We start from the raw sequence: 21,921 nt of genomic DNA on the forward strand, positions 1-21,921 counted from the left end.
AATTTTACTTATATTTCCTTTTATTTTTTACACCTTTTTATACATTTATAATTGAATTTAAATGCTCAAACTCAAATGTTCAAATGTTTAATTTAAATGTTCAAACATTCAATTTAAATATTTATTTACACAAAAAAGCATTTTTAAAAATGACTTTTTTTCCCACAATGCATTTGAAGACTAAAAAAAATGTATTTTCTTGCTCCTCAAAGCAGATTTTGTAATGTATTTTTCATAAACAAATAATTTTTTTCAAAAGCAGACTTATTATAATGAAGGATCTTACTCAAGTTCTCAATGGTGTAGTATCTCTGTTTGTAGTCCACTTTAATGGTCTGGGCATGGGGCCTGCCGATCCCATAGCCGATGGTGTAACCCCTCACCACAATGTCCTGGTTCTCCGGGGGCGTCCAGCTCACTACAATGCTGTTCACAAGTGGCCGCACATGCAAGGAGCTCGGGACGTCTGGCACAGTTGTCTCTGAAACCAAAGAACAGCAAAAATTACACTTGGTCATCCTAATCAAGCAACCGGTGTTTGCAAGATATCTGCCAGTTTTTACCGTCCAGATCGCTCTCAAACGTCTCAGCAGTGGTCCAGTCTGTAGCCGGACCCGTGCCATTGACCGTAATGGCAGACACTCGCAGCATATATTCAGTGCCTCGCTGCAGACCTGAAAAATACAAGAAGAACTTCAATATAGGCTTTTGATTCAGTTGAATTTTGTTCTACACAATACATATTCAGAAGCTTTGTGAAATAAAAAGTGCTAAAAGTGCACAAAACTGTATAGAAACAGTTTGGCTTCCTACAAAGTTTCGGGTGGGTTCCTAGAGCACCGCTAGTTTAAATCACTAACCCTAAGTACTGTATGAGCAATAGTAAAAGTGAAGCACCCGTCTCAACCAACCAGTCAGCTCATTTCTCTGGAAACAAACCGAAAAGATGCTTCACAACGCTCCACGTTTCTCAATCCATTTACCAAGACTAAATCGATAAACCACCCCCGCATCATCATCACACTGACCTACACGCTACAGCATTGCCTAGAGTGCTGAGTTAATAAAGGTCTGCTTCCACAAATTTGTATCACACTGGACTGACACAAACAACAATATGAGAACTGACTGATTCCAGAGGGGAAAAGCAAAAAAAAAAGAAGTTCAAAAATTTCACATGTCTGATGCCATGGGCATGATTCTGGTTATCATAGATGAGGGAATGCCTGCTGTCTTTAAATAAGCCAGAGGTTATAATTGCTTTAAAATGTTAATAAGCGTCTTCTTAGTTAGAGTGTTGAATGCAGAAGTCAGAGCTGTTCCTGCGGCCTTGTGGGAAGATAGCAACACTCAACTTCAAGCCTTTGAACTAACTAACATCTCATCTCAACTCAACTGGAACAGAAAACAACCATTATGCTCTTTGATGCCAACCACAGCATGGCACTCATGAAGCTGCTGAAATCTATTTAGAATTTAATTCTCACTTTTGTTTAATGGATGGAGTTGTGTCACTTGTGGCTTTATTTATTGCAGGGCATCTATTCTGTAATTTCTGAGAAGTATATTTTTCCAGAGCCATTGGTGGAGTTGACATGGCAGCTCAAAAGCACTGGTGTACAAGGGTAAGGACAAGAATTTAATGATGCCTTTAAAAAAAAAAAAATAATTCAACCAGTATGGGTTTTTGCAATGGCTAATGCTTATGGCAGTATTAAGTGTAGGAGGGCCAAGGACAGACACGCTGGGGGTGTTAATAGATTAAAAAATTTATCAAATGAATTATATGAAACACTAGTTAATTATTCAAATAGGATCCAGGCAGATGAATAAATGTGTGCAATTTTGCTCATTATTTTTCGGAATTAATTGTGCTAAATGAACTCAAACTAAAGGCCTATAATAATATCTAATAATGTTCTAATAAAGGTATATATATATATGTGTGTGTGATAGATAGATGAGGTGTTGTTCAGCTTACCATTCTATGAGCTGATAGAGCTGCGATCCTGAAGTAATCTCGGCCGCCTCGCTCTTCCTCGTACCCTTCCTGTAACGGATCTTATAGCCGGTGATCTCACCATTCTGAGCATCTGCTGGCGGAGGCTGCCATCTGACCATGATGCTCTACAAGGTTCACACATTTGAGAAAACACAAAAAAAACAACATCCTCAATACCACACATTCAGATTTCATTCCAAAGCAATAACCACAGTGCATCAAATGGAGAGTTATGCAGCACCTCCTCGCACCTACAGCACACACAGAGTCACCACAGTAACAAGCCTGAGTGCAGGCATCTAACCTAAGTCATCGTCTCCCCGAGGCATCCATTAGAGAACGTGATCATTTCGCACATGAAGCATGCGTGAGTATATCAGTCCTGAAGCAGAGGGCATTGGCGCGAGCAGCAGTAACCAGCCGAACCCATGAATAATAGATAAAGCTGTGCAGTGTAGAGGGGCCTGCGGGAACGCAGCTCAGGATGGATGGAGGAGGCTAGCTGCAGGGCCCGCGGTGCCTGCTGGGATAATGAAGGCAGGGAGAGGGGCCGCCCAGCGAGGGTGGGGGAATTAATTAATAGTATCCACAGTTGCCGTGTTCACGGGCCATGAGGAATAAACCGAATTAAATCTGCACCATGTATGCAATTACTGTATTTCAATTTTCGACCAATTCCAGTTTACCTCGCTAAACTACTGCTTGTGTTTTCAGCCAAACAAACCTTGTTTTAAGTGACTTATGGGTCACAGGGGTGCCTAGTGCTACCAGCAGGGGCCTCGCATACGCTAAGTCATTGTATTCATTATACACACCCAGACTGAATTCCCCCGTCTGTTGCGGAGCACTCCAGGGCCACACGAGGGGGTCCTGAAACCGTCCATAGGAGCCCACTAATTAACCATCTTCTCATGCAATATACAAAAAAAGCTTCTGTCTGAGACTTAAAGCCTTTTTATTATTCAGTGCTAATTACTGAGCCATAAAACCTATTACAGGCTTGAAAGTGTGTGGATCTTTGTATACCCACAATGCAAAGAGACTGCAATTAAAACGGATTGTTACGAGTTGTGCCTGTGTAACACTTGCTGTCATGATGCTAGGGTGCTCTGGGTGGTTGCTAAGATGTTCTGAATGGTTTATATGCTGTTTCTAGGGTGTTTTAGATTTAAGTTTTGACCTATACACCTTATGGATCAGAGAAACAAGTGTGCAGAATCTTTTAGAATATTGTCTTTTGATCTTCTTCCATTATAGCTTCACTGTTGAAGAGTAATATATAGCATAGTATAGACGGGTTCTTTAATGTCTTGTTGAGTGTTTAGTTTTAAATATATATATATGAATAACAGGTTGCTGGCAGAGTAATAATAAAAAAAAATATATTATTTCAGCTAATTATCAAGATAACAGTTAAACTTAATGTACTAAAATAGCTTCTTAAACTAAAACTGAAATAAAATGAATAAAAACTATACAGACGTACCTAAACAAGAAAAACTCGACAATATAAAAATAAAAACAAAATAAAAATATTATAGTACCTTAATGCGATTAAAATAACAGTGTGATCTCAAATGTTGTGAGAGGGAGGGGAAGTTATTTTGATTAGTTAATTAGATTTCATAAAAGTATTCCATAAAAAAATAAGAATTGTCAGTTTTGATTTCACGGTGACTTTAATACTTAGGCTCTGGGGGTTTGTTGAAATTCCAAGGATGTGCAAAAGCAAACGTCATGCTTGCCTTAGCAAACACCATGAAATAACAGTGCTAAATGCATTATTGCAGCCCAAGACACTTGTCTACATATGACTAGAAACAGACTGAAGAATAAAAACAACAGGAGGAAGACTTGGATTCCCCGCTGCTAGACAAATATAAATCTCAAGAAAGAGAGGGAGGTGAACACAGAGGAAGAATGAATGAGGATGTAAAGCTCTGTGACAGCATTCTAGCCGAGCACAGATGTGCTGCTCATCGCAGTTAAATCACAGCAACAGATGAGCGCCTTCATCAGAACCACTGCACACTTCACCCAGCAGCAGCTGCTGAAACACGGCCGGAGCCCATACGACCCGACAGTCATTCAGCCTTACCTTAGAGTTCAGCACTTCAACCGTCATGTTCTGTGGTGGAGCACTGGGGACTGAACAGATGGAGAAGAGCACAGTATTAGTTCACATAGCCTCAGCTTTTATTAAGGCAAGACACTGAGCTGAACAGGGACAACTAATAGATACTCAACCAATAGAATACTTCCCCCAGCTTATTATTTACTATACATTAAAGGGATAGTTCACCCCAAAATTTAAATTTTAAGATACTTTGAAGAATGTTGGTAACTAAACAGTTTATGGTTTACAGTAGTCAACAGTATGGAAAAAATACAATGGGTACTGTCAACTGTTTAGTTACATAGACTCTTCAAAATATTTTTTTCTGTGCTCAACACTCATTCAGGTTTGGAATGATGACAATTTTAATTTTTTTGGGCAAATGAAGCCTTCAAGTTTTCTGTAACATTATGTTCACATATGCAAACGTTGCATTATCTAATTACATATGCACTTATTTGCATAGATTTCCAGAATAATAAACTGAACATTGCATAAAGCCTGGTCCAATTTTTTTGACATATTAGAGTTAAAGGTTTTTACTGAGGGGATCTATCTTTTAATCACTCCGTAAATCACAAAATACCGCCAGAAAAAATACCTAAACAAAAAAAACACCATATTTAGAGGTTATACAATCAGGTAAATGTTGTATGTGCAAACCCTTCTGTAAAAACCTTCAGAATTTTTGTATACGTAAGTGCTTTGAAGTAGATTTCTAGCTCACTGCATGAGAAAAAAAAAAAAACTCATTTTGAGAAAATAGCCTGAAGATATGTATTATAATTAAAATCTACAGACACAAATAGATGAAGTGTAATGGCTTAAAACAAAATAAATGTACATTTTGGACTCTCTGCTGAAAGATGACAAAACCTCAAAAGTAACCAGTGCTTGAAAGAACAAGGGTTTTTTGTGTGTGTGTGTAGCGTCTTCTCTTAAATGGTCTCTGGTGGACTGGATCCTGATTCTGGTCAAGCACTGAGCAGGCCAATATTTTTATATACTGACCACTTTAACTGAACATTTCACCACTGTCCATGGCTTGTATCAATTTTCTCATAGCACAACATCATGGCATTTTAATACAATTTTCACTAACAAAAAAGGTAACTGACACTATTATTGCAGAAACTAAGAAAAATGTAAGATTAATTTTACAGAGAGCATAAAACTTTTAACAGGTGGCTAGAAGCTCATGAGTCCTCAGTTGAAGTATACAGTAATAACTACAAAATAAAGTTTCATGGGTGGTAACAAATCTTTATAAGCCCAGTCATTTTTTTTTTTTCTCAATTTACTCACCACTGACAGGTGTGGCATAAAGTTAATTTTGAGTCCTTGTGATATTGCTCTGTTGATGTAACTACAACAGGGATATAGATTATGGTTGGTTTATTGCTGGCTTTGTTTATTGCCTAGTAGAGTTCTTGTATGAGACCCCTTACAAAAATTATTTTGAGGAGCAAAAAACTGCAGGGGTTTTGGGCCAGAATGGAGGGAAACTGACTAGTAAGACAAAGCAAAGAAGCAAGATTTATTGTAAGTACCATCAGAGTACGTGCGCACAGATATGTCCTCAGTGGACACTCCGGGTCCATGTTTGTTATAGGCCACCACTCTGAAACTGTATTCTGTGAACTTCTTCAGTCCAGTCATGCTGTAGGAGAATGTGTTCACCTCCAGATCCTGACAGAGAAGAGAGATTAGAGAAACAGGCTGAATTATGACATCAGCAACAAAATTATAGACTAAGAATGCGCAGAAATATAAATGTAAATATTTAAATGATTAAAGGGGTCATATGATGCTGCTTAAAAGAACATTATTTTGTGTATTTGGTGTAATGAAATGTGTTTTATGTGGTTTAAGGTTAAAAAACATATTATTTTCCACATACTGTACATTATTGTTTCTCCTCTATGCCCCGCATTCTGAAACGTGTCAATATTCACAAGGCTCATCTCTCTGAAAGTGTGAGGTGTGCTGTGATTGGCCGGCTATCCAGCGTGTTGTGATTGGCTGAATGCCTCAAGCGTGTGATGGAAATGTTACGCCTCTTAACGTATTGTGAAGCCTTGTTCGGCCGAAGCGATGAGATAAAAACATAAAACCCATTATAAACGTTATATAAACATCATTTCTAGTCGTGTTTTCTTTTGGAAGGCAAAAAAAGTAGTTTCACTTTCTCTCATGAAACAGCGTCACACAACGCGGCCTCGAGTGAGCCGCAGTCTAGAGTGAGGCGTGGCCGGCTTGAGTGAGCCGAGGCGGGCGGCTTGAGAACGGTACGGATTCCAGGCGGATTCTATGAAGCAACCACATGTGACGACCCCGGGCTGGATGCCGCTTCGTCCACGGTGAAAGACGATTTCACAGTGAAACACACAGCGTCTATACGACATGGCGGTGGCGGCAACAACAATACTACAACGAGAATAAAAGGTACGCCTTCTTTCTTTGCGTGAACATCTGGGCGGCATTATGCAAATCTTCCCACATACTGACGTAGATATGTGGGGGCGTGGTTAGAACGAGCCGTTTCAGGGGGCGTGGATGAGTGTTAACTTTTTAAAAGAATATCTCTTTGGATTTGAGACTTTAGTCTTTGCAACTTCACAGATCTTCTTTATTCACCAAGAGCTTGTAACACTCCAAAGAGAAAGCACAAGAAATGCACAAGAAAGGAAAATTTGAAATCGCATCATATTACACCTTTAATTATTTGATATTCGATACTGATATATTACATATATTTCTTAAATATATACATGTGTGTATTTATATATACATATTAGCAAATAATTGAACATGCTATTTTTCATAATTAATTCATAACTAACATTTATTTATTATTTATTATTTATTAATTATCATTGATCCATTTTATAGGTGCATCTCAATAAATTAGAATGTCATGGAAAGTTCATTTATTTCAGTAATTCAACTCAAATTGTGAAACTTGTGGATTAAATTAATTCAATGCACACAGACTGAAGTAGTTCAAGTCTTTGGTTCTTTTAATTGTGATGATTTTGGCTCACATTTAACAAAAAACCACCAATTCACTCATCTCAATAAATTAGAGTATGGTGACATGCCAATCAGCTTATCAACTCAAAACACCTGCAAAGGTTTCCTGAGCCTTCAAAATGGTCTCTCAGTTTGGTTCACTAGGCTACACAATCATGGGGAAGACCTCTGATCTGACAGTTGTCCAGAAGACAATCATTGACACCCTTCACAAGGAGGGTAAGCCACAAACATTCATTGCCAAATAAGCTGCCTGTTCACAGAGTGCTGTATCCAAGCATGTTAACAGAAAGTTGAGTGGAAGGAAAAAGTGTGGAAGAAAAAGATGCACAATCAACGGAGAGAACTGCAGCCTTATGAGGATTGCCAAGCAAAATCGATTCAAGAATGTGAGTGAACTTCACAAGGAATGAACTGAGGCTGGGGTCAAGTAATCAAGATCCACCACACACAGACGTGTCAGGGGAATTTGGCTACAGTTGTCGTATTCCTCTTGTTAAGCCACTCCTGAACCACAGACAACGTCAGAGGCGTCTTACCTGGGCTAAGGGGAAGAAGAACTGGATGTTGACCAGTGGTCCAAAGTCCTCTTTTCAGATGAGAGCAAGTTTTGTATTTCATTTGGAAACTAAGTTCCTAGAGTCTGGAGGGAAGGGTGGAGAAGCTCATAGCACAAGTTGCTTGAAGTGCAATGTTAAGTTTGCACAGTCTGTGATGATTTGGGGTGCAAAGTCATCTGCTGGTCTTGGTCCATTGTGTTTTTTAAAAACCAAAGTCACTACACCAGTTTACCAGTTTACCAAGAAATTTTGGAGCACTTCCTGCTTCCTTCTGCTGACCAGCTTTTTGAAGATGCTGATTTCATTTTCCAGCAGGATGTGGCATCTGACCACACTGCCAAAAGCACCAAAAGTTGGTTAAATGATCATGGTGTTGGTGTGCTTGACTGGCCAGCAAACTCACCAGACCTGAGCCCCAGAGAGAATCTTTGGGGTATTGTCAAGAGGAAAATGAGAAACAAGAGACCAAAAAATGCAGATGAGCTGAAGGCCACTGTCAAAGAAACCTGGGCTTTCATACCACCTCAGTAGTGCCACAAACTGATTACCTCCATGCCACGCCGAATTGAGGCAGTAATTAAAGCAAAAGGAGCCCCTACCAAGTATTGAGTACATGTACAGTAAATGAACATACTTTCCAGAAGCCCAACAATTCACAAAAATTTTTTTTTTTTTTATTGGTCTTATGAAGTATTCTAATTGGTTGAGATGTGAATTGGTGGGTTTTTGTTAAATGTGAGACAAAATCATCACAATTAAAAGAACCAAAGAGTTAAACTACTTCAGTCTGTGTGCTTAGAATTTATTTAATACACAAGTTTCACAATTTGAGTTGAATTACTGAAATAAATTAACTTTTCCACGACATTCTAATTTATTGAGATGCACCTATATGATTATTATTTTCTGTTTGTTTTTGCAAATATTTATACACTCTTCACCAGTAAGCTGTGGATAAAAACATTCACTAATTAAATACATGAAAATGTAGACAAGTCACTAATGTCAATATTATAAAAAAACACATTCTTAAACAACTTATACATTAATCTTTATATTTGGAATTGAGCTAGAAATTTTCATTAGTGTAAAAAATATACAAAATATGACATCTACCGTATTAAAATTTGTTAGCAATAATAAAACGGCTCCTCAGCTTGTGTTCAGGACAGACCACAGAGCTCCATCTGTTCTCCAGCATGAACATTTCACATCGTTATCAAATATCATAATGCTTCTATACATGATATTACAGAGGCTGGATGAAGATGGTTTTACCTGCTCACTGTCCATGCCCTTCTCCATGTAGTAAATTTTGTAGTTCTGGATCTCGCCATTGCCTATGAGGGGCATGTCCCAGCTGAGACTCACTGTGCTGGGGGACGTGACCACTGCCTGTAGGTTTGGAGCAGGACCAGGTACCTGAACTATTACACAGAATGGAGAAATTTTATTATGTTTTGTTTTATTACTGGCACCTTTTGTCTGTCACTGTTTTTCTTTGAGAAATCCATTGATGCTTTGGCAATCTTTTTTGTAAAACAGTCACGCCAATAAAGCACTTTGAAATTGACTTGAATAAAAAGAGTGATATCTCTTCTCTTCTCAGCTGAGCATATGACAGTGGCATGTGTCGGCAGACACCTCTGGCAGTAAGCAGACTAACACACGCCAGCTCAAACTACAGGATTGACGTGATTTAATTTGCTTAGCAGAGCGGTGAAAATGGAAATGAGATTCTGTGATGCTTAACTTTTGTTTACTTGCTAGGGTCATGAATCATTACATTCAATTATAGGCTCCGATGATTGTCCGTTAAATCTGTTGTTTTTCCAACATGCTCACAACTGACATGCCTTCAGGGAGTCATCGTGTAGGGCCAATCTAAACCCAGCTCTACATTAAATAAAATGTAATATAATTTAAGCATGGACATAAAAACAATTGGCCAGTAGTTTAAGTTAGTTGCCAAGTAGTCATTTAGCAGACACTTTTATCTAAAGCGACCCACAATACACTTATTACAGGGACAATCCCACTGGAGAAACCTTGTGTTGAAGGAATAGTTCAGCAAAGATTGATTCTTTCATAATTTACTACCCGTGTGACTTTATTTATTTCATGTAACCCCAAAGAAGAAACGATGAATCATGTTCACGCTGATTTTTTTTCATTAAAAAAAAAAAAAAAACACTATGTATAACAGAAATAACATAGCCTTACTTAGAATAGAATATGCTTAAGTGTGAATTGGATTGAATCGAATGTTTTCAGACACTTAACTGCATGTTAATTGCAAATACATTAAAATGTATTAAATGCATTTAGCTGAAATTTTGAGAGCTTTTGATCTGCTTTAAGTAGGACTTCAGTACATCTTCACATGTAATTTTATAATCACCTTTACTGTCTTCGAAATATGGACAGTAACGTGTACTGCCAAAATTACAGACAAGCATTTTATGGTAAACTACAATTTATTTTAATGTAATTTCAAGTGAAACTGTATTTCATGCTATTTAAATCATTTGTAATTATTCATTTGTAATTTGTTGCAATTAAGTACATTAAAAACATATTACCTTTAATAAGATATATATATATAAAACACCATATTGATATTGAATAACACTACAGTTCAAATAATCAAATATTTCACTAGTGCTTTCATATTGGTACTTCTTTAAAACGCCACCAAAGATTATTAAAAGATAATGGCTTAAAAATGTACTTAAAACATAACCATTGACGTTTTTACACTTGACATTATTACAAAGCGCACTTTTTAAAAAGTGTACTTAAGTGTGTTTTGAAATATGTTATGAAAGTGTCCTCTCTTTACATACATTTAAGTGGCCTTTTATTTTATTAATATTATATTATCAATGTATTTTTCAAGATTTGAAGTACAGCACAAGTGTGCTTTTAATATAATCAAGCACACTTCTTTTTCACAAGGCAGGGGCTAACATAAAATAGTGTCATAGCACCATAAAATTGCTTCATGTGTTCCACTGACTGTATTCCCAGTCCTCTGAAGTCATACGATGGCTTTATGTCAGGAACAGACTAAAATATATTCATTATTCGCTGAAACCACAAAGTGACCATATAGATTCAGTAGACTTGAAATATAGTACGGACTTTCATTGCATGTGGACACTCCTCAAAACATCTCCTTTTGTGTTCCACAGGGACAGCATCCAGCAAGTTCTAGCCGCTTCACCTCCACAAGTCTGCAATGACTGTTTGATTACATTCATCCAGTTATGGTTACCCTGAACCATCTTTCATGCTCGAGCTCTAATATAAACTGCATGACATGAATCACTTTTCAAACTTTGATCAGGCGTTTCTGGCATCTCAAACGACAGAGAAATCACTTTATCTCAGTGCCACAGACATCCCTTCTTGCTTTTGATACTGATGTCTTACAGGATGGGATGGGCGGCCTACACTGGATTAAGTGCACTCTACGAGTGTGTATGTGTGCCTAGATGACTTGTGCTCAGATTCATTCATAATGTTCACAGCAATATGTGTGTTAGCCTCAGAGGCTGATCTCCACGCAGCAGGATTCCCGGGAGTGCCAGAATCCCGCTAACACACATTATAAAGTGCTTATAGCAGGCAGAGCCAAGGACGCACAGAGGAGCAAGTCTGACCCAGAAACAGCTTCTCCTGTGCTGTGTTTGGGCTGATAATGTTTCATGTTGATGGAGTCAGGCCATATACCTTTCAGCGATGTTCAAGAGATCTGTTTGCTTAAAAGCCAGCAGGTGTTTTACTTGTGCTTACTATATAATGAGATTTTAAACTGACATTGAGGCATTGAGAAAATGTTCTGCATAATCTCGGAGGCTCAAAACATATTCTAGACAAGCATGTGAGCGTTTAAAACCAACTACGCAAACTTGATTTCACGCATTATAGCCTTCTGAAATGTGTCAGAGCGTAATCTGTAATGCAACTGTTTTAATTAGTCCATAAATCTCATTTGAACACATTCTAACTGGTGTGTTATCATCCAGTGGAGATCTTACCTTCGGGCTGGGTGGCGACCCTCAGAGGCGCTGAGCTCTCTCCAGGGCCGTTTCTGTTGTGGGCCACCACGCGGAAGGAGTACTTGGTGTCTGGCATGAGGTTCTGAATGGTGACTTGCATCTCTCCTGGACGGCTGGTGTTCACTATCCTCTCCCTATACAGCATCAGAGAGACAAACGTGATATGAGACTGAAACAGGAGCTGACTGCTGATTCATTGGTTCAAAGCTTCTCTTATTCTCTGTAGTCAATAACAGCTCATACAGAATGGCATTATAAATATTAATAAGAACAACATGTGACTTAAAATAACAGCAACAAAAACAACAAAATACAATCATCAATAGCATTCATAATTTAAGGCTTCTTGGATGGTGAATGTCATGAAAACATGTCTGGGTCACATATCACTACAAAGTCAAAATGAATGTATTAGATTTGTATTACATATTTATATACACTACTGAACAACGTTTTAATGTTTTTTATATATATATATATATTCTATATATATATATATATATATATATATATATATATATAATATATATATATATGTATATATATATATCTATATATATATATATATATATTGCATAAAAAGCCAATTTTGTGCAATGCATTTTTTTTTTTTTGCTTTAATGATATTATTTTACTCACAAGGAACCATAAAAAAATCTTATTACCATAAATGCATTTTTTTCCTTCACTGTTTTTTTTTGTAATTATTATTCTTAATAGTGATTCTCCTAAGATTCACTTTATTGTAAATGAAGCATTTTAATGCAGTAGATAAACACTAATGAATTTATTTATTCAAATATGCAACAAAGGCAATACAACAAATATTTTAATAATTTAAATGTTAAAAACAACATTCCAGTAATGACAGTTACATTAATATTGCATTATTTTTTATTTCATTTTATTTATTAATGTGTTATAATTGGGGATAATGAAAAACACAGCCTAATTTTTTCTTAAACAAAATATATTTTTTTTGTTCTCCCTTTTTTTGATATTAGGATTAAACATGACCTAATATCATGCAATATTCTTTACAATTTTTGTACCCACCCAGAAAAAAAAAAATTGTAATAAAAAAAAATTTATATTAAATTGCAGGTACAATACCGGTTTTTGAATAAAGTATTTCATGCTAACTAAGGGTTGTTTTATTTGATACATTTTTTTGTAAAATGGTAATGTTGTGGTATATTGTTAAAATTTTGGGTTCATTTTTGTTTTTTTTTAAGAAATGTTTTATATTTCTCAACAAAAAAATATATTAAATCCTGGGTTTGCCGTATCACATGATCCTTCAGAAATCATTGTAAAATGCTGATTTTGCACACAATAAATATTTCCTATTATTAATAGTAAAAATAATTGTGCTACTTAATATTTTTGAAACTGTAGTATATTTTTTAGGATTCTTTGGTTAATAGAAAGTGCAAAAGAACTGCATTTATTTGAAATAGAAATCAACATAATTTTTTAATTTATTTATTAATTTAATGAATCACTGCTGAATAAAATCTGTTTAAAAAATCTTACTGACCCCAAACTATGGAACTGTAGTGTACAGTATATATAAATGACACATAAATGCCCTGCCTGTTATTGCACTCCAGGCTGTAGTAAGACGGAGTAGGTGACATCATCTCCATGCGGTTCAACAGGAAGGCGCCAGGTCAGCTTGATGAAGCGGGTGGAGACCAGGGAGGCCACAACGTCACGGGGGGCGGAGGGCGTGGGACCAGCGCCGCCTCTGGAGCCTGGCATTAGACGGTCAGGTAGTGCACGGGTCAGTGAGGTGGGAGGGGGGGAGGGGATGGCTACATCTTTTGAGTGCAGACAGTGGGGTGGCGTGAGTGAAAAGCAGAAATCAAGGGTGGAGACGGGTGCAAAGTGAAGTCACACAGAAATTCAGGGAGGGAGGGATGGAGAGCAAAACAAAGGAAGACAGAACAGAGAGAACACATAAAAAGAAAACAAAAACAAAAACCATAACACAATGGCTTCCATGACAGGAAATCAACAAAACAGTGAAATAATCACAAAGAAATATGAAATATGCAATCATAATGGAAGAATGTCGGGCATGTAGTTGGAGAAAAACGGCTGAAGTGGAAAAAATGATGGAAAGCTGAATCGCAGGAGACATTATTTTTGACGCTTTTTTCACTTTAAATGAAACCAAATGCACTTGGTTTCTTAACTACATGCCAAGGCTTCATAACTATATACTGTGCATATGCACAAATGAGACTTCAGCATCAATGACATCAAAACCTTCTTTTGTGCTGCTTCTTGCATTTGTCATATGGGTTAGATGTAGGTGAGTAAAAATGAAAAGATTTCTAAAACAACTATTCTTTTAAGCGTAACTGGGAAAAATCCAAGCTGATCCAAAGAACACTGAGGCACAGAGGCCATCCTTTTAATCACTAACATACGTCTAGAGGTCCAAGCCTTTACGATCTTCACAGATATGCAAAATATTTCAAGCTGAGGCCTCTGTGGTTAAATCTAAGGATGTCGGACTGTTGTTTTCTTCCAGCGGAGTGAAACTCAACACAAAGCAGCTCTAAAAATGTGTCAAGATTATTTGCTTTTGTGGACTGCAATAAAGTTGCACTTTTGGCAACAGCAACTCTTTGAATTAAACAAACCGTGTTTCATTTGCATCTGCAAAAAGAAGCAGCTTTGAAAGGACTGGAATATCAAGCAAATATAGTATAGTATGTATGATTGATGTACTGTACGATTCAAATGCAATTCATTGACAATAACAGGAGTAGGCACTATGGTCCTTTTTTTTCTCTATGCCAACCAGACTGAAACACAATCTGCATGCAGCACCAGAGAAAAATCTCTCATCTCATTTACATAAAAAAAATCATGTCAAAAAGATTAATAAAACTTAAGAGCTTAATGATTCAAATGGCAGAGAATTTCAGAGAGAAAAAGAAAAAATTAAATAATTTTTTGTCTTTTGTCTAAGACAAGATTGTGGACTTGTACAGGAAATAAAACTCACATATGAAAACAATAAAACCCCAAAATGAGAACTGGACAGAAATGGATGGCATGAAACCAAAGTATGGAATCAAAAATCAGGGATTTTAATATGAACTCAAACAAAGATCAGATTGTCTGAACTGTGTTTATATTCATACAGCTATACACTATTGCTGTATGTCAACAATAGTCTCATTTGTTCTTTTATATACCCAAGGAATTTTCAGGGAAACATAACAATAAAATGCATTTTCAATAAGTCTCCTGAGCTATAACAGAGAGCAAACTCTGAACAATACAGTTTCCCTTTGTTAGTTAACTGAGGGTTTAAAAGCACCATATAATGCTGAAAAAAGAACAGCAAGATGCATTATGTTCAGATGTGCTCTTCGAATTACTTTCTTATTCTGAACCGCATTCAGCTCTGAACAGACAGTGGGAGAAGAGACTGATAATGCAGACCTGTATAATATACACTAATAGCAGCACTCATTAGCTTATAGCTTCCCCTAAAATGACAAGATCCATTAGACGGGAGAGCAATTTAAACATTAGTTGTAGCACATTACAGTTTTCCACAAAGACGAGCCATCAATGTTCATCTGTCTAGCCGCAGGGAGAAAAAAAAAATTATATCATTCAGCATTTATCTCTGGTTCAGCTCTGTGTGGTGCGTGGCATTCTCTTTGTAGTTTTTCTTCTCCCTCTGGTTCAGTCAGTTCACTTGGCAGCCATTTTGCAGCTGTTTTCTAGTCATGTATAATCAAGTACAGTTTTTATGAACTTGATTATGGAAAGAATGCCAAAATATGCATTCAAAAACATGTCAAATCATCCATAAAATCAACTGTATCATAAAAGTAGCTCAAATCAGACTCTGTGCAATGGCTGTTTTAGGAGTTTTTTTTATTTTTTTTAATTGATATCTTTATGATATCGTTAGTAGCGTAAGGCATATTGTGCAACATACACTGAATTGAAAGTTCGATCCAGTAGAATGTTCGATTAATTTTTTGGTGTGAATCAATGCATAAAAAATGACAGATAAGATGAATGAAATGAAAGCACTGTGCACATTTCATTTCTGAAGTCCACTTGCCACAGAGAAGAAAGTCAAACAATATTTATGTTATGCTTTTTTTATTCTCTATGGTTTTTACCAAACAACACCAAATACAAGAGAAAAGAGAGACATTGCTTTATGTAACCATAGTGCCTCTGGGCATGTGAAGAAACAAATCCTATTAGTTGGTCAGTTTTGTTCACAATGCGATAGAAACGAGATTAGAACATCTCTCCGTAAAAAAAAAAAGTTGCATTGATGGCATGTGAATGCTTGTGTCAGTTTCAACAGACACATTAACAATCAACCATTCATGTTTATCGTGCCAAATTTTTTTGTACTGAATATTCATCTTGGTATGAACAGGCCTTAAAGAGTAAACTATTTTAGGGGCTGTTTACTCACAACACATTCAAAAACAGCACAAGATGCTGAAGTAACAGGGCTTACGTGGTGCAAAGGTCAAAAAAATCCTTCTTGTCTACATAGAAAAACTATTAAAACACACACTATTAAAAGCTGACACCTACTGAAGTTTTAATGACTAAAATGTAGGGGTGTAAACAGTACATGTATTCGTATCTGGAAAATTTTCAGTATATGTGAATTTGTTTTTTAACGACTGCACACGAGTGGAACTTCATTGTATGGTAGCTTTAGACAAGAAAACAAAAGTCTTATTGTTCAAACTATGTTCAATTTGTTTCAGGAAATTCACAAACAATAAACGCCAGTGTGAAGCGCGGGTGGAGTTAGCGTGATCACTCGCTTAGTATTTACTACTAGTTATAGCATGAAATAAACATGAATGAACAATTGTTAATAATAATTAACAATTAAGTACATCCAATTAAGATGAGTGTTGATTATAATATTTTAAAATAAATACTAATCAAGTAATTAATAAATAGTATTTAAAAGTTTTGGGCTCTGTTGTTAATTGTAATCTGTACAGTATGCTAATGTAACCAAGGGCTTTTCCTATTAGTTTAGGTTGGAGCTAAGCATAAGCTGAGGTAAACAACTGTTTAATAATAATAATAAGAATAAAAGCTCAATTTTTATGTGTTCAGTTTTTTTTACCCCCATGCTGTACGCAAAACCATACTGAAAACCGTGACGGCCAAATACCAAGGTACGGAACGCGAACCGTCATGTTTGTGTACCGTTACACAAACCCCCTACTAAAAAGGGGAATGCCTTGGAAAACGTTTTTCAAACATACATTTTATTTCAACTAGGTGGATGTTATCAGGTCATCATCACAAGCATCAGGCTTCAAAACAACAGTCTCCTAAGTGTCTGTCTGATGGTGAAAACGCAGTCATGTGATGTACGGTGGAGAGCAGCAGAAGATAATACCGGATTCTCTATTAAATCATAGCAGAGAGCAATCGCTGTGGCTGCCAACTGGAACAAGATGGTGACTTTGCCTTATAATTGATACACACTGAAGCAAAGCATAAAAGGTCACAAGGCCTTTGGCGCAAAATGGAAACTTGAGGTAACAAGTATTATTGTTAACGGGGCATCCATGTTGCTGTAAATAGATGTAATTATGATTTTTTAATATTAAGCAAATGGTTATTCGGTAATATGTAAATTAAAACAGAAATGGGCTTCTGAGAGCCAATAATGGTTATGTACACATATGTAACGGTAACCCCAAGAAATCTGAAATGGTAATTGTGCATGAGGATATGGGAGAAAAACTATAAATGTTGAAAAGATTGCCTATCATTCCACCTCCATGTGCTTGATGATTTGTGCTGTCTGAGAGAGGGATCGCAGCGCCGTGCTACAATGACCACTCTTTAAAAAGCTCCGGCTTTCATCTTACACATAGCATGAGTCTCTGGGACTTAAACTGGCCATGGTGACAAGAGACATGTTGACATAGTTCCTGCTCGGTCATACATAAAGACTTCATCCACTGGCATTACATCTTACACCCTCTCTACTATTGATCTGAGGAAAACATGCTATTATCGTGATGGGTCTGGAAGGGCGATTGAAGACTTCCTTATATTGTACAGAGGCATAAAAACCAGATTATTTCATTTCATTCATGCAGTATGGTTCAATGTTCTTCACCTGTAACCATGTAATACATGACAGGAATGACTGCTGGATGAATTGTGGAAGCAGCTCTTGATCTATAGACACTGACTAAAAGCCTCATAGGAGTATTTTGAATGAAGATAGAGAAATGGGCAGCTCATTTACACACCCATATACTTGTGTTTTTGCTCTCCTATTTATTTTTGTAAGCTTGTTTGCTATTAATTCGGTCACAACTAATGATAGGTTTCTTAGACCAGTTACCGGATAGTGTTTACACAATTAGATGAACCAAAGATTGCTATGAATACCATGATGCAACGGGTTTTCTAGTGACCAGATGTATCTGTCCAGGGTTATCATTTAACTAAACCTAAAACAAACAAAACATGTTTGTTGCTTGAAATTAAAATTAAACTGGCTATCTGAAAACTATATAATATTAAACAATTCTAAATTATATATGCAACAAAAGGACATAAATCATTAGAAAAACTGACTCACAGTTTAACTTTTTTTTGGGGGGGGGGGGGGTTAAATTAAAAATATACAAAAAAAACAAAACTATTAAGAGAACCCAAATATTTTGTGTAAAAACACAATGACAAGCAATCATAGATGTGATTTTTCATACTACACACTTAAAAATTAAAGGTGTCTATAAAAGGTTCTTCCACGTTATGCCTGGAGGAACCCATTTTTGGTTCTAGCAGTAGACATTCAGTCAGGTATTTCAATAACCATCTCTAATTTGCCTTTTTATAAATCTGACGAACCTTCTTTTCTGAAACATGAAAGGTTCTTGCAGATGTTAAAGGTTTCGTTATGAACCATTTTAGACAAAAAGGTTCTTCGACTATTCGCCCATCGTGACGCACCTTGTATTTTTAAGAGCGTAAAGTTTTCAGACTACGGAGATTTGACGAGGGGTGAGGAGTTTATATGTAACTACATTAAGTCATTTTATCTGGCTATGTTGAATATATAAAAACTCCTGTGTTTCCATCTGTATGTTCAACGTTAAAGAACACAGTATCTTTGAACATCATACTTTTCCAAGGGAATCAGTCATAAGATCATGTCTCTGTTTGAGCCTGAGTTTAAAAAAAATTGATTGGTTGAGATGGACTATAACTTTGAAAAAAAAACAAAATGACATACCCATTATTAATAAGTGACATTCTATAATCGAAAAATGTTCCGCTGACTCATTACAGCTCAGACAGTTTTGCTTTTATGTGAGCACAGGGGACATTGGTGAAAATTAATCATAAAACATAAAAAGGTACGTTGTTAGCTTCAGTTCACATATAGAAAGAACATTCTGAAATAGAACCAAAAAGTTGACAGAATAAACAAAAGAGGATTATTTGCATAATTTTGCATTACAATGTGACAACAGATTTCCACTGCACATTTGCTGCAAAAACATTTGGGGTCACACTGAAATGATCAGAGACATTATTATGAGTAAAACCGTCATTGTGTTAATATATTTATAAGTTTTGACATCAAAAAAAATGATTTCTGAGCCATCTTTTTCTGTAGCTTGATACGGAGTGGGCAGACAATTTTTTGATTTAAAGTTATAGTATGTTTTCATTGTGCATAAAATTCTTAAAGTACAACTATTTTTGATTTTTTAAGATTGATTAGACTTTTCATGATATCTTCAGGCTTTTCTTGACAATACAAACTATTTTTTTTTTTTTTGTTATAGTAGGCAAATACAGACGAAGCAAGCGAAGCACAAGAAGCATTTTTTGTAATAAGGCCTAATCGGCTAGGTACCTATGATATTCCAGAAGCCAATTACCACACTACGGGGGGTCGGTTTGTCATTTTTTTTATGTGGAGATATGGGCTGGCAACCGCAGCGTTTCTTGCATTGGATCTGAACAGCGGGCACCACTGCATTGCACGTCTATCTACTTCAAAGTAAGCTAATGAATATGAATTACGAAAAGATGATGGACTTATAGGCCATCACACCACCCCTGTTTGAGATTAAAACAGGTCTCTCAACGTGATGGAGAGCAGCGCACCTCTCTCCTGATACCCTTGCTTCCATAGCATTTCTGAGAGATTGAAAGCCGCGCGAGCAGCAGGGCAGAATCTAGGGGGACCCGGCACGGGCATCCTCGGCGGGACGGACCGCCCCAGCACGACGAAAGCACAGGATTATGGGGTCATCAGCGTGATGCTGGCAGTCGGGACTTCCTCTGTTGTTTGCTGGGGAGACGTTGAGGGCTCCATCATGGCATGTCATTACGCTGTATGTCCCCCCCCCTTTTACACCCAGCTACAGTGCGCCCCTCTGGGTCAGTCAAGCAGAGGCCACCCGACCCATGTTCCCTCCTGCAACCTGCTAAAACCTCTGCCTCTAATTCTGCTTCATCATAAGCTGAGCTCCGGTCCCTAGAAGCTCAAGTCCGAGCGGCTAAACATCATTTATTTTTTCTGACATGCACTTCAGTGCCCATTTGTCATGCTAAGTCCCAATTACCAGAAATATCACTGTGCTCCTTTGAGAAGGCTTTGGCTTGGGGCATTTGTTTACACAAAAGTACCTGCAAACAGCACTTTGTTTTTAATAGCAAGCTAACAGCAAACTATTAGATTATTATATCACACCAAATCACATTGGTGTTCAAGATGAGGAAATCACAAAATACAAGGCTTCATACTCCAAACCGAATAATCGTATGGGCAATTATATCTAAATTCTATAGTATAATTTTACCAACAAGAAACAAAGTTTTGCCCTCAATACATTTTTTTGGTGTTTTCTGTCGAAATTTAGTATTCTCTCTGATGAAATAGTGTACGGAGACAAGTGAGGTGTGAAGAATAAAAGAAAGAACTTATTAATTAAACAAATTAAGGTATGTCAGCTGTGCATAGAATATGTTTTTGGTGCCGCAATGTTTCTGAAGTTTTTTAAGATGCTGAAAAAGCATCAAGAGTAGTGCAGTCAAAAAATGTTCAGTCTAGTGCATGTATATGCATAAAAACTATTTATGGAACATAGTGACTAGGCCCTCAGCGGAGACATACTACTTTATTTTTATTTATGTTCGATTGGCACTGATCTAATCGACTAGTCGTCTACTTCAATGGTCTGCCATGATGCCTTAAGCTTGACGTCTGCGACTAGTCGCTGGTCCTATAGAGGGCACAACAGGATAAGAATATCTTTGAAGGACTTCCACATTTTTTTTGCTCTGTTTCCAAACCGTTAAAATAACAAATACAAATGCATACTCTGAAAGCCTCCACAAGACATTTGATTATATTTCTGGATGCTCGAAATTGAACTGGGAGGAGGTTGCGGCGTTGTTAGAACAGCCGATTGTCCCGGTAAAGGTTGAGATCTACCGTGTCCTAAATCTAATGCGCTGCTGCACTGTAACGCACACACATAGTCTACAGACAGTGTCTCGTACATCACTCACGGGCAGATCTCGCACACACAGAATCATTCAGAACGGAAATGTTAAACACTGTTCTGCGATGTCTCAATAAAATAGCTTAGAAACTGCAGAAAAGTTCAAGCAATATTTCTTAATAACTGGGGGGGGGGGGGGGGATCCCCAGCTTTTCACTAGTAGAGGACGCTGCCCAGGTAGGAATTAATACACACATTCACATCGCAATCGCTTTCAACTAATGCATTCATATGAATGAAATCTTTTACTGTGCTAACTTTATCTGTATCGATACCTTAGACAAACGAGCAGAAATCTGTGAAAATATAATGACCCAAAGACAAAAGAACTGATAGAAAATTGAGCTGTTATATGGAGCAGTAGCCATGTGGGCAGCACTGTGTCATATGCTATAGCCTGTGCCAAGGTGTTCTAGTCTCAGCCCAGACTTGTTTTTGTTCCATTAATGACGTCATCAGCGACTAGTCGACTTCAACTCACCGGCCTGTCATCACATTAAAGTCGATCACTTTAAAAATCTGAAGTATATTTATCGACATATATTATATAGAAAATATAGTATATATATAT

At 37.0% G+C, this 21,921-nt stretch overlaps 1 protein-coding gene across 1 annotated transcript in view; it reads right to left on the reverse strand.

Annotated features, from left to right (window-relative positions):
• Positions 1 to 21,921, reverse strand: part of LOC109052994 (neogenin-like) — a 95,760-nt gene that overhangs the window by 12,434 nt on the left and 61,405 nt on the right. Inside the window, 9 exon segments of the mRNA XM_042755083.1 lie at positions 287 to 481; positions 564 to 676; positions 1,985 to 2,127; positions 4,101 to 4,150; positions 5,669 to 5,807; positions 8,990 to 9,138; positions 11,755 to 11,909; positions 13,372 to 13,397; positions 13,399 to 13,592. Of these exon segments, the coding sequence (XP_042611017.1) occupies positions 287 to 481; positions 564 to 676; positions 1,985 to 2,127; positions 4,101 to 4,150; positions 5,669 to 5,807; positions 8,990 to 9,138; positions 11,755 to 11,909; positions 13,372 to 13,397; positions 13,399 to 13,592 (1,164 nt within the window).

Source organism: Cyprinus carpio, unplaced genomic scaffold (genome assembly GCF_018340385.1).
Source record: "Cyprinus carpio isolate SPL01 unplaced genomic scaffold, ASM1834038v1 S000006632, whole genome shotgun sequence".
NCBI classification, from domain to species: domain Eukaryota; kingdom Metazoa; phylum Chordata; class Actinopteri; order Cypriniformes; family Cyprinidae; genus Cyprinus; species Cyprinus carpio.